Below are 12,851 nucleotides of genomic sequence, written 5' to 3'. Positions count from 1 at the left end.
AGTCCGCTACGGAAGCCCATTCATTTGCTAATTATTTTCCGCATAAGGTTGCAAGACCATAAAGTGGAGTTTTATGGATTTTGAATAGTTTCTTGTTTGAAGATGTTACTCTCTCCTGCGCACCCCACTCCTGTACTAAGGTTACGAGTGACCTGGCACCCGTCTTTCAGAGGTTATTGCATCCATCCAAGTCTGACCTGGCACAGGTGCGTCCCAGCCTGGCACACACAGGGTGATGATCTCCGCACCTCCTTCTAGACCCCAGCTCACTACTGTTTGCAGTCTGTCACTCGCCTCTCACCTCCCTGGCACTCACCCTTCACCCCTCAGGCCTGGCAGTCACTCCTCGCACCTGGCACTCACCCTTCTCCCTCTCTGGCATTCAGCATTGACTCCCTGTGACACTCAACTGTCACCTCCGTGACACCCACCCTCGACCCTCCTGGTACTCATAGTTACCTTCCCTGGCACATATCCTTAACCTCCCTGACATTCACCAGGTCCCTCCTGGCATTCACTACACCCCCCCACTCCCCTTGGCACTCACCCTTCACCTCCATAGCACTAGTCCTTCATCCCCCTAGCCTGGCAGCTACCCTTCACCCCTTGCACTCACCCTTCCCCTCCCTGGCACTCACCCTTGACCCTCCTGACTCTTACGTCTCACCTCCATGGCACTCAACCTTCATCTCCCTGGCACTCACCCTTCATCCCCCTGACCTGGCACTCAACCTTCACCTCCGTAGCAATAGCCCTTCATCCCACTGGCCTGGCAGCTACCCCTCACCCCTGGCACTCATGCTTCCCCTTCTCAGCACTCACCCTTCCCCTCCCTGACCCTTCCCCACCCTTCCCCTCCTTGACCCTCCTGACTCTTACGTCTCACCTCCATGGCACTCAACCTTCATCTCCCTGGCACTCACCCTTCACCCCCATGACCTGACAGGCACCCTTGTCCCTCCTGGCATTCACTCCTCACCTCACTGTCACTCACCCTAGACCCTCCTGGCACTAGCCCGGTTTCCCCCAAGAACAAAAAATAACAAGCATTAGCATAGCCAGTAGGTCTCGCTTTTGGGACCTTATAAGTGTTTAGCCACGCAACAGTTAATGTTGTTGCACCAAAAATATTGTGCTGCATAACTAAATACTCAGAAGGTCCCAAAAGCGAGACCTATTGGCTATGCCAATGCTTGTTTAATTGGGTCATCCTGTTGTACATAATTTCTTCTTGGTTATATACAAGCTAACAATAATACTTCTAATACTTTTTTATTATACCTTTTCAACATGCTGCTCAGCAGCGACAATGCTCTATAACATAGCTTTAAAACATTGGCAAAGCCGAGAGCACTGGCTGAACACTTATAAAGACCCAAAGGCGAGACCTATTGGCTATGCCAGTGCTTGTTTTTGTGCATGGCTTCCCCCCTCTTACTGATGACGCTATTTCCCTGGATCAGCACTACTGCGCGTTGGGCTGAGATCTGGCTTTGACTGTCAGAATAATGTACCCATGTGTATGTCCGCGCCATCTGTAAATATTATGCTGGATTTTTGATGTTTTGCGGTTTTTTAACTTGTGTTCACACCTTTGTGGAATGTAAAAAATGAGGCCCGAGGCAGCAGGGGCACCAAGGGATGTGGCAGGATGGGATCTCGGCACATGATTTATTGTTAAGGCTGAGGTGATCGTGTCAGAACACCTTCAGCGATGCTTGCCACCTGTAGGAATGTTTACGTCCTTTCATTGGAATGGAAGAGAAAAAAACAAGCCCGAAGGGCTTTCAGGGCAGTTTACTTTACATGTAGCAAATTTGTTCCAACAACACAAAAGCTCTCATTTACAGTTGAAAGCTAATTCCATAATAATTTCCGAATATGAGAACATGTTTACCACAGTCAGGGAGGGTCGTTTTACTCCTGAATTTACCCCCAGATTCATCAAAGTCCCGTTTTGCGAGTCCTTAATAGCGATTTTTAAGGAATCGCTATTAAAGACTCGCAAAACGGGATGCATGTAGAAATCGCAATATTTTTTGCGATTTCTACTGCTTCCTTATTAGCACCCCTGAAATGGTAAGGTACACTGGTGTTGCGCACAGACATGTCCAAAGGACATGTGTGTGTGTAACATACAACTTAGAAAAATGCACTGAAGTGCATTTTTCTAAGTTTTCGCTATTTACCACGTAGTTAGACTTCGCGGTAAATAGCGGCCCCAGATTGCGAATTAGCAATTTTTAAATGGTTCATGAATTGCATTTAAGGAATCTCAAATTGAGATTCCTTAAATGCAATTATTCGCAATTTAGCGATTTCTAAAATTGTGATTTTTGCATTTGGGATGATGAATCCCAAATGCAAAAATAGCGCTCGCAAAGGGCCAGATTCTCCGAATCTCGCCCTTTGCGAGCCGATTTCGCCTTCATGAATCTGGCTGTTAGACTTTACTGCCAGAGCTTGGAGTGTTAATGCTGCAAATGCTGTACTGCACGTACTTCTTGTTTTGCAGTTTCCGCAGCAAGTGCATTACAGCGGCTCCTCCGCTAAGGCGGAGGATTGCCGCCCCACTGCTTGAACTGCAAGCTGAATACAAAAAATAAAATGATAACATTCGTTATTATCAGTTGTTTTTCTGTATTCAGCTGAAGCCAGGGCGCGGGGCTTGGCTCCCTGCGTCACAGGGGGAGGAGTGGTGGCATCAGGGCACAAGTCCTAAAAAAAAGAAGTGGGGGTCGCTCCAAGTTAGGTGGTGTCACCGGAAGTGACATCACTCAGGAGGTCGAAGGCGGACTCACCTTTGTGATGAATGGCTGCAGGAGAGAGAGGCGACATTGCTTTGAGCGGTGAGAATGGTGCACCTCTCTGGGAATTCGCTTACTCCGCGCAGGAGCTTTGCTCAGCATTAGCTCCACAGCCACAGCCACAACCCGAATGTACATTTTCCGCTGGCGAGACAGAGCGAGATATCCAAATAGAGTCAATGGGTCTAGGGAAATTGAGGTTATGGGGCAAATGGACAGCAGACAGCTTATTTCCATATCATTTAACCACCAATCCGAAGAAGACCAAGCAGCTTGCCTTTCACACAGGTACCTTTTAGCTTGAGATAATGCTCCTATTAGACCGCCGACAACGCACTTCCCAGCTGGCTGTCCCCAGAGCAGAGAGGCGTGACAGCCAGCCCTGTACTTGGGAGATCGCAGGGGGGACAGCGTCCACCCGGTAAAATAAGTGGGGGGTCGCCCTCCACCCGTGTGGTAACCCGACTCGAGCCCTGGGTGGCAGCACCTAAAGTGCGCATGATGGTTTGGCCGGCCGTCTCGGGCTGGCCAAAGTGTCATTCGCACTATGCATGTTCTCCATGCAGGCGGTATTCCAGCCTGCGTGCAGAACATGTACTGCCTGCCATCCCCTGTCTGAGTGCCGAACCGCAGGCGGTCAGACCAATCACAGCCCTGCTAAGGCAGCGTTGTAATTGGTCACAGGATTCTGGGAGGCTGTGTGCTTCCTGCGGAAGGAGGACGTAGGAAGAAGTGGCGGCGATTGGTGGTATACGTGTAAAATTTATTTTTATTTGCCACCCCTACCTGCCCCCGTTCGCCCGCCACTCCACCCCTGTTCAGTAGCAGCCGCTACCGGCATGTACATGATAGATTTGCACTTTACATCAGGTATAGTATTGTTTGTAATAGAGCGGGGCTAGCCAACCAGTGAACATTGAGAGCCGAGCCAGGATGTTGGCTCGGCTCGGCTCAGAGCCCGTGCACGAGCCGAACCTTGAAAATATAACCTTGGAAATAATTGCCATGTAAGTCATGCAACAAATTATGTATAGTATGATGAAGTTGCTTCACATTTTTTTTAAAAGGTGTATTATTTAACATGCTGATGTGTTTCAGTAATTCCGATTATATCCCTGCATTGAGAAGCATTTATTACAAATGACAGATTTTATACATTAACTGAAAAGCATTCCTTCCCCTGACCGTCTGTTGACAATGCTATTAGTGAACTAAAAGGCAAGTGAGCTGTCATGTGTACCCTGCAAAGGTGGTGTTGATTTTTATGACAGATGAAGCAACATTGTAGGACATAAAACAAAAAAAAAGCTGTACAGCGCACACCCAGAAGGCAAATATTTGAAGTCTCTGTCAAATGTGAAAATGAAAAAAAGGAGTCTTAGTGAAAAATAAAGATTTACCTAGGATCTTACAATTTCGTCAGGCGGGGAAGTCAGGATTTTTTTGCTTTACACTGTGCAGTTCGGCCACCAGCTACGTATCTGTTTCTTTCTTGTCAGTTTTACATCAAAGGCTTGTAAACAAAGCTGTGTCTTTATTTCTTAGTGACAGCTTGAGGGACAGGCAGTAACCACATGAACGATTGGCTCGATGTGGGCTCTAGTGGTCAAGAGGGCCTCGGGCTGAGTCCGAGCCAGGCATCTGGCTCAAAATTGGCTCAAGCGTTCAGTGTGTCACTCTCACCCCCCCCCCCCCCCCTCTAATCCGTAATGATGCTAGGCGTTAAATTCATGATGCAGATTATATAAACCCTTTGCCAATAGTTTTTGGTAAAATCTGGTGCTATTTTCATTATTAGCAGCTTTTTCAGATCTAGTAATTGGGCAGAAATAATGCTTCAGTAAAAATATTGGGTTAATCGTGGAAATGTGTGGTAACACAGATACAAAACATTTTTCCAATAACCGCACAAATCTCGCGAACATGAGTCTTGCGTTTCTACTCTGGAACATTGCACTGTATGCATATATCTCAAATTTTAAGAGCTGATCAAATTCTTCTACAGAAGCTCAAAATTAGCTTAAAAATACAAAATATAGAACTGCATTTAGAGATGGGTTCATCTAAATTAGTTGGGATTGAAGGCTTGATTTAGTAAAGTGAGGTTGCAAAGAAATCAAAAGAACTCAAAGTTTTTTGTACACTGACCCCACCTTCATTTTGTGATGCAACTGATGTACTAAATAGTTGCATCGCACAACGCAAGCGCATGCACAGGGAGTCGCAAAATCTCCTACCTTATTAATATTTATAAGGCAGCAGTCCGGGCGAGATTCCCTGTGAATGTAAGGATGGAGGCCTGCAAGGGACAGCAGACCCCTGTCTCTGCATAATTTTTTTTTAAGTAACCTGTGCTTTGCTGTGAGGTAGGAGAAGACCAAGTTTCTTTTTTTGTATCGCAAAGTTGTTTTTTTGTTGTTGTTTGACACCCTGTTTTGCTGTTGCAAAGTCTGTGTTTTGAGACCTCAACAGTTTTGTTAATCGGGCCCTAAGAACTTTAGACAGTTCACTCATTTAAAGAACACACAGTAATCTTTCTTTTTGCATATCAGAATTTTATTAGCATCCCACAAGCCATCAGATTTCACAAGCAACAAGATGCAGGATCCAAAGATACACAGGTACTAAATACATAAAACAAGTTTGCTTAATTAAAATAAATGTATACTATACTAATCGATAAACTGGCAAAGTATTTTTTATAATGTGCCAGACGTTGAAGGGAAAGATAAACATCAATGGATCTTTCTTAGGCCTCATGGTGCATTTTAACATTTCATCAGCACACACTTTGAAAGAGCCATACCATGTACTGCCAAAACATGCAAAACAAATAACCTTCTTATATTTGAATTTCCAGTGCTGAGACTGAAAATATTTCAGGCAACCAGGTTTGAATATTCAGTTACTTATTACTTTTTCAAACTTGTAGCAATATCATCTTCACTGCCAAAACAGCCTGCCACACAAATATATTTTCTTCAAACAGCTCAACAGCATGTAAGAAAAAGTGCAATAATCTGAAAGAACAGCGTCCTCTTCAAATTATGTACAATTGATTGGTGGTGTCATGATGGTTTAGCATGTATCCCAAATGTACTTAATTTTGTAAGGGAAGTCACTATTTTTGGTGGCATTCCCAATGGCACAGGAAAGAGCATTGGTTTTGGAAAGCAGAACTTGTTAATTGAGCAGTTTGTTCTCATGTATTGGCATCAATGTGGCCCCATTAATGTTCTTCAGCTTTCCTTCACCATTCCCTAAATGTTTATTCCATAGTTTGTCTACTCTTTCATTCACAGGGCCCATCAACAATAAAAAAAATCAAGTCAATACCAGCAACAACGGGATTCTAATCATAAAGTGGGCGAAGGGGGGCAGTTAGGATCATGAGTATGAAAACATAAATGTAGGACTTTGGTTTGTGACACAGATTGACAAAACATTCCTTCTTTTTTGTTCTTGCAGATCTTTTGAAATATCAGATGAAGACCACTCATTAAAGGACATGGTTTTGTTCCCTGACCTGGAGGACGAATCTCAGATATTTCTTTTTAACTTGGAGGCCGACAGCATTTTGAGTAACTCGCAAGCTCAATTTGAAAAGGTAGAAGTTAAAAATCACTTTATTTTGCATTGTCACTGCATATTTCATACAATGTTATTGTCTTTGAAGAAAAGTTTCTTTAAATATTATCTGACCTCAATACAATGGCAAGAAATAGAGACAGCAGAAGGCACTGATTGTTCACATTTTGGGTTGCTACTTTAACTGCAGGATTTCTAGTCTTTTAAGGCTTGTGTTGAATACACTGTCACTGCAATTAGATAGACCAACTATTCCCAACATCTACTTAAGCTAAGTTTTGTTAATGCTAAAACAATGTCACATATTTGTGTGTGTTTGTATACAGCGCACAGTTGATGATACCAACCCTGCAAATTTGGCTGAGTTGTAACTTCTAAAGGAAATTGATTTGTTTATTTACAGATGCTTCCTGCTTTCAGCCCAGAATCCTTTCAAACTTCATGCAGACCATTCAATGGGAGACAACATTATTTAGGGGGCTCTAAAGTAGAAATTGCTATTTCAAAACAAATGCTCTCTAGAATACCCTTCCATTTAATTTATGAACTGAATTACCTTGCTCTTAATTATTGATAGAATTGTGTTTCAAACAGCTTTTTTAGTTGATTTAGGTATATATATATATATATATATATATATATATATATATATATATATATATATATGCTCAGAGTGACATGGTGCTGAGCTGAGATGCTGCTAAACTCTGGTATGAAACCGAGACCCTAAACCGTGAGCTCATTGGTGTAAAGTGACGTGCCTTGGTCTTTGTAGAATTCGTGTGCAAGTAGTGTTAGGAGGCGTTTATACCATACAGGGAGGGGGAAGCGATCTACTGACCGCTAACATGCGTTCATACTATACCGGAAGTGAAGTACTCACGCCTACCGATGTGAAGACTCGGGGATCAAACAGAGCCGATTGCTGTAAAGTGACAGGCTCTGGGCGCTATAGCATACTGACCGCTGTAGTATAACTGTGTAAGTAGTGTTAGTATGCGTTTATATTATACAGGGAGTGGGAAGCGAACTACTCACCCGTACTGGTCTGAAGACTCTGGATTAAACCATGAGCCTAAATCATGAGCCCATTGCTGTAAAGTGATGTGCTCTGGGCGGTGTAGCATACCTGTGGAAGTAGTGTTAGTTTGCATTTATACAATACAGGAGGTGGGAAGCAAACTACTCACCCCTACCGGTCTAAAGACTCATGGATGAAACCATGAGCTCATTGCTTTAAAGTCATGTGCTCTGTGTAGTATTCTAATGTAAGTCATAGTAAAATGTTAGTATGTAATGCTAGTAGAATGTAAGTATGTAATGTTAGAATGTAGGGCTGTCATGAGGAGAACCCTGGGGAGTTTGTTCACTGTGCTGGAGAATACGGTTGCCTTGCTGTCTGCTCCTGTTGGTGGGTGTTTAAGGTGTCTTGTTATCCTGCAATAAATCTACTTATCGGATCCACTGCTGTCTGCCTTTTCACTACATAAATTTGGCGACGAGCGGGAGAAGGTAAAAAGAAGGCAGCACTCACCAATATTTCGAGTTTGCTTGCGTTGTGCTGAAGACCTGTTTTCTTCGTGAAGCTGTTTTTACTCATCCCAGGGTCGTCGTCTCATTGAACTATGTCATCCGCTTCTGGTAGGATTTATATTTTTAGATTTTGGGCTTCCTCTGCCTCTTCACTACACACTGGTCGCTGCACTACACATGTGCAAGTAGTGTTAGTATGCATTTATACTAATTCTGTAGTTGGACAGTAACTAATGCATCATGGTCCTAGGGAACACCACCTCCCCGGCGCAGCTCATACAATATCCCAGGGTGTGCATCTGAGGGACATTTATGTTTGCTATTACAGGGTGCATGGCTTCCACCCTGTGATAGCCAATCCTTGTTTGCCTCGTTGAAGCGAGAGGAGGAAAACCTCATATCACTTTATTAGAGTGGATCCAGATGGGAAAAATGGAGAAGAAAAAATGAAGCGGGGTCTCACCGGTTCATTTAAATGAGCCCCCTGGTGGGTGCTGTCTCTGCAGCACTGGGGACCTTAATTTCACATGTAAATTAGGCGCGGGAGGCCACAGAGATGTTTCGCAGCCTAGGGGATCACCACGTCCCCGGGTATTGTTTACTAATTGTTTGGGGGGCTTCGAGGCCAACTCAAGTCAGAAGATCGACACCCTCCGGGGCTTTACTTAAATATGCAGGGTGGGCCTCGCCAGTCCCTGAAGCCTCGGTGGCCCTAGGCAGTGCCTTATTGGTTCTGTAATCACACAGGCAGTAGTCATGGTGTTATAAAGTGATAAACTAATAGAACCCTTGCAGTTGTAGAATTACGCAGGCTTCATTTATGTAATAGTCTGTTGGTTTATATTTGGTAGGTGCACCGCAAAATTACAAATGTTTTCCCTCATAACCTCCTATAAACAGACGATTTTCGCAATAAACTACAGACAAGTGTTGTCAGAAAAAGAAGACCCATATTCTCACTTATTTATTGGTAAAAAAAAATAACCTTTATTGAAACAAAACAAATAAATGGAAACGCAACTTTATTCGAACAAACAACAGTATAACATGAAATAAGTGGGTGGGACTCCTCCAAAAGCAGCGTAGAAAACCTGCAAGACAAAAAAGAAACATAAGTATGTGTGCCATGTCCAAGAGAAAAAGAAAGGAAATCAGAATGAAAGGAAGATAGTGAGAATGAGACAGAGAGGGAGTGGGTTGAAGGGAGAAGGGGAGGGATAATCAAAAGAACAGAAGGAGGAGGAGACAGAGCGTCGGCCTACTGCACCCAGTCCTCACTGTTTACCTCCCGTCACCCGTGTGTCTAGGACGCTGGGGTCCGCGGGAAACAGTGCGGTCCAGCAAGTCCTTAAAATGAAACAGATATGAATGAGGCCAGAGATTACATTATTATCTATGGCAACATTGCTTGCCTGCAGCTATGCATCCAGGCTCCTGCACCCCAGCCCCTTCCACCGCACTGTGCTCTATTGCAGCTCCTGCGCACCGAGGCTTCACTGCTCACCTGCCACCATCGGTGTGTCCAACGACGTGCCGGTGCAAGCTCCGACTCAGGGGTGCCTCCCACAGGGTGGCACAGCAGGTCTCTGGTCAGGGACGGTGTCTTGATACCACGATGGAAGTTGTCAGAATGCCCAGGGCATTGTCACGGGGTGAGCACCCGCTCCGCCCATTTTGGCGCAAGCAACTCAGTGTATGAAAAGGGAGAAATAATATAATGCTGGAAACATCTTGAGGGAAATGAAGGTTTATTTCAAGCTTAATGGAGAACAGCAGTTGAGTGCATCCTTCCTTCTTGAAGTATGATCTACCAACTGTTAGTTGTAATCGTGGTTCAAAGAGGAGTTAGAGTGCACGAGAATAGACAAGGTTAAAAAATAAAATGTTATGCCAATGTTTATATACAAAGGAACAGAGCGCATGCTAGAAGCATAATGTGCATGTGTAATGCAGTGGCGCAAGCCTGTGTTCATGTACACTTAGTAATTAGCTCACTACAGTGTTCCAAAAGCCAACGCCACGTCTCTGTAGGGCAGCAGTGCCCGCTGCCTCAGGCCTACAGTACGGTCCAGCAGGTCCTTAATATGAGACAGAGATGTGACTGAATGAGGTCAGAGATCACATCATTACGCATGGCAACATCGCTTGTTCGCACCTGCGCACCCAGGTTGATGCACCCCACCCCTGCCGCAGCACTGCGCTCAATTTGCAGCCCCTGTGCACCCAGGCCCCACTGCTCACCTGCTGTCATTGTTGTGTGTCCAAACACGACGGGCAGCAGTGTTCACAATTCATATGCAGTGTTGATTTCCAGGATGGTGTACACCTCATGGATCCCTTTTCCAAACACGACGGCCAGTAGGGTTCACAATTCATATCGAGTGTTGATTGCCAGGATGGATACCTTTTTTTTTATTGCGCATTGTGATATGCGAGGAGGATGTGGCTATATCACCTGAGGCAATGTGGAAGAAATGGGACATGTTACGTCGTCGTTATCCTATTTATACATATGCAAAGTGGGCTGGGCTTGCGTACGCTAGGCCAGCGTAGGGTTGTGAATAATTATTCGGGGGACCTGGGCGTTGTTCAATTCCTGCCTGGCCAGTAAGTGTACTTATGTGTGTTTGTGTTGCAGTTTTGACATCGCAGAATGCGCAATTTACATTAATATAGCATGTACCGGGAGGGGGGCAACTATCGCTAATGAGATGCAGTTCGAAAGCATTGAATGGACATCACCACATGTTGTTGTCAAGGTTGTGGATATGCGCAGACACGCATGTCAATGGTGTGCGGTATTATTGAAAGTGTTGCTATCGTGAAGCGCACTCATGTGAATGTGCTCAGATGGAGGGAGGATCAGCAGTGAGGCTATGTCATACATAGTGATAACGCTCATTACAGTCGAGCAATGCATGTCATACTTGAATCTGAAAGTCTCACATATGGCACACAACTATATTGGTAATGCCTGACAACAGAGCATACTGCAACACAAATCTACACATTACTCTTTACTGTTTGTCACATGTGATCTAGGATGTGCATTCTGCCCGTGGCTGGTGGTACCCCTTCGAGCCACCAATACCCAGCCGAAAGGCAGCATAAAAATGCGCACACACACACACACCAGGGGCATCGTGTAACACACATTTGTTTTTTGATGTAACGTTTCAGATGCATTGCCATCACACTTGGAAGGCTAATGTATAGACCATTAATATTGATCAAGATGATCTTTGCATGTTGTGTGCAGTATATGATATGTGTATGCAGCAAAAAAACTTTTCAAAAAAGCTCTCTAAGCAGAAGGGGTGTGTCTCATCAAACGCTGTAGAGAGAATTACGAATGGGTGGGGTCCTACATCTGTTACAATGGGAAATGTTATGAACTAATCTAATGCTTTTCTTTAAGGTCACATGGCAATCGTGCATCAAGCGCGCAAGGAGGCCACACCCGATGCGATTTTGAGAAAATATATTTAACATAATATAAGATTATTATAGTTAGAAATATATAAATGTTTAAAATATTTTAGATTATCGCTTGCTCTCATATACACTTTAAAGTTATTTAGATATAGTTTTGAGACATAAAAACAAAATGAGGGAATGGCGTACCCGGCACGCCACCATACGTCTATGACGTAACACAGGGCTTGGCAGCGTGCCCTCGTCCCATACACCAACCCGCGCGACCCCATACGTACATGACGTAACGCGTGGCTTAGTACTGTGTACCCGTCGGATACCAAAGTAGCAGCTGGCGCAACCTAATACGTATATGATGTTACACGGGACGCAGTACCACGAACTCGTCGGATACGAAATGCGCATCATTTACGAGTTTAGCAATATGGCAGATAGGATTCGCGTGGTGATGGAGCTTGATAAACTACTGGTATAGGACTGCAGTTTTCTCAAAAAAGATATACAACATTACATCATTTTTAAATTAAAAAAAGGGATAATAGAATTCCAAAATATTACAACAAAAATAGAAAAAATGTAGGTTTTATAAATATTAAAGTATGAAATTAACATTTAAAAAACCTTCCAAATTCACTGAAAAAAACATAGGTTTTACAGACGTTATAGCTAGGAATTAGCATTTAAAAAATCTTTGAAATTCACTAAAAAACCATAGGTTTCAGGAATGTTATAGTTAGTTGGACATTTGACTCATATAAAACCAGAGAAATTTGCCGGTTATAGTTAGTTGAGCTAACTATAACTTGCACGCCTGCAATGCACTGCTGATGATGTCACATATTACATCACTCATGACATGGTCAGTGACATCACTGATGAAATCTCAAATAACATCAATGATGACATCATCCAGTGAATGTGTGTTTCTGTAAAGTTTAAATATTTTTCATATATGTGAGTACTTTTTATGGTTTTGTGAATGGGTATGTGAGTGGGTGTGTGAGTGGGTGTATGAGAGGTTGTATGGGGGTGTGAGTGAGTGGTACTTGGATGATGTCATCAGTGATGTCATTTGGAATGTCATCAGTGATGTTACAGGCCATGTCATGTATGATGTATTATGTGAGGTCATAAGCCGTGCTTTGTGGGGGATGTAAGTAATAGGATGCGCGCAGCAGAAGCCACGTCTGTAAACGCACCTGTAACTTTGTTTTAAAATCTTGTTTACTTTGTATTTTTCGCCGCTTTTAAAAACTCTGCTAGCCATTTTACCTGCTCTCACTGGTATCGCTCCTGCACTTCCGCCGCACCCCGGTCCACCGCAGGTTTTACCTGATTGTTGTGGAGGGTATTGGCGGTCTCCTTACTTGCGGTTGGGGGCAGAGACAGGAGGTCAGTGTGATAGGTGGGCAGTACTTAGGCAGCTCACCAGGCCCGCAGTACAGAGGATGCGCGCAGCAGAAGCCACGTCTGTGGGCGCACCTGTAA

General features: G+C 44.0%; 1 protein-coding gene across 1 annotated transcript in view; it reads left to right on the top strand.

Annotated features, from left to right (window-relative positions):
- CRYBG1 (crystallin beta-gamma domain containing 1) overlaps window positions 1–12,851 on the top strand; it is a 1,049,447-nt gene that overhangs the window by 391,728 nt on the left and 644,868 nt on the right. The window contains exon 3 of the mRNA XM_078648430.1: window positions 6,276–6,414. Coding sequence (XP_078504556.1) covers window positions 6,276–6,414 — 139 coding nt within the window. The remainder of the gene's footprint in view (window positions 1–6,275; window positions 6,415–12,851) is intronic.

This window comes from Lissotriton helveticus, chromosome 6 (genome assembly GCF_964261635.1).
Source record: "Lissotriton helveticus chromosome 6, aLisHel1.1, whole genome shotgun sequence".
In the NCBI taxonomy this organism is placed as follows: Eukaryota; Metazoa; Chordata; class Amphibia; order Caudata; family Salamandridae; genus Lissotriton; species Lissotriton helveticus.
This window is presented reverse-complemented; position numbering and strand designations above follow the sequence as displayed.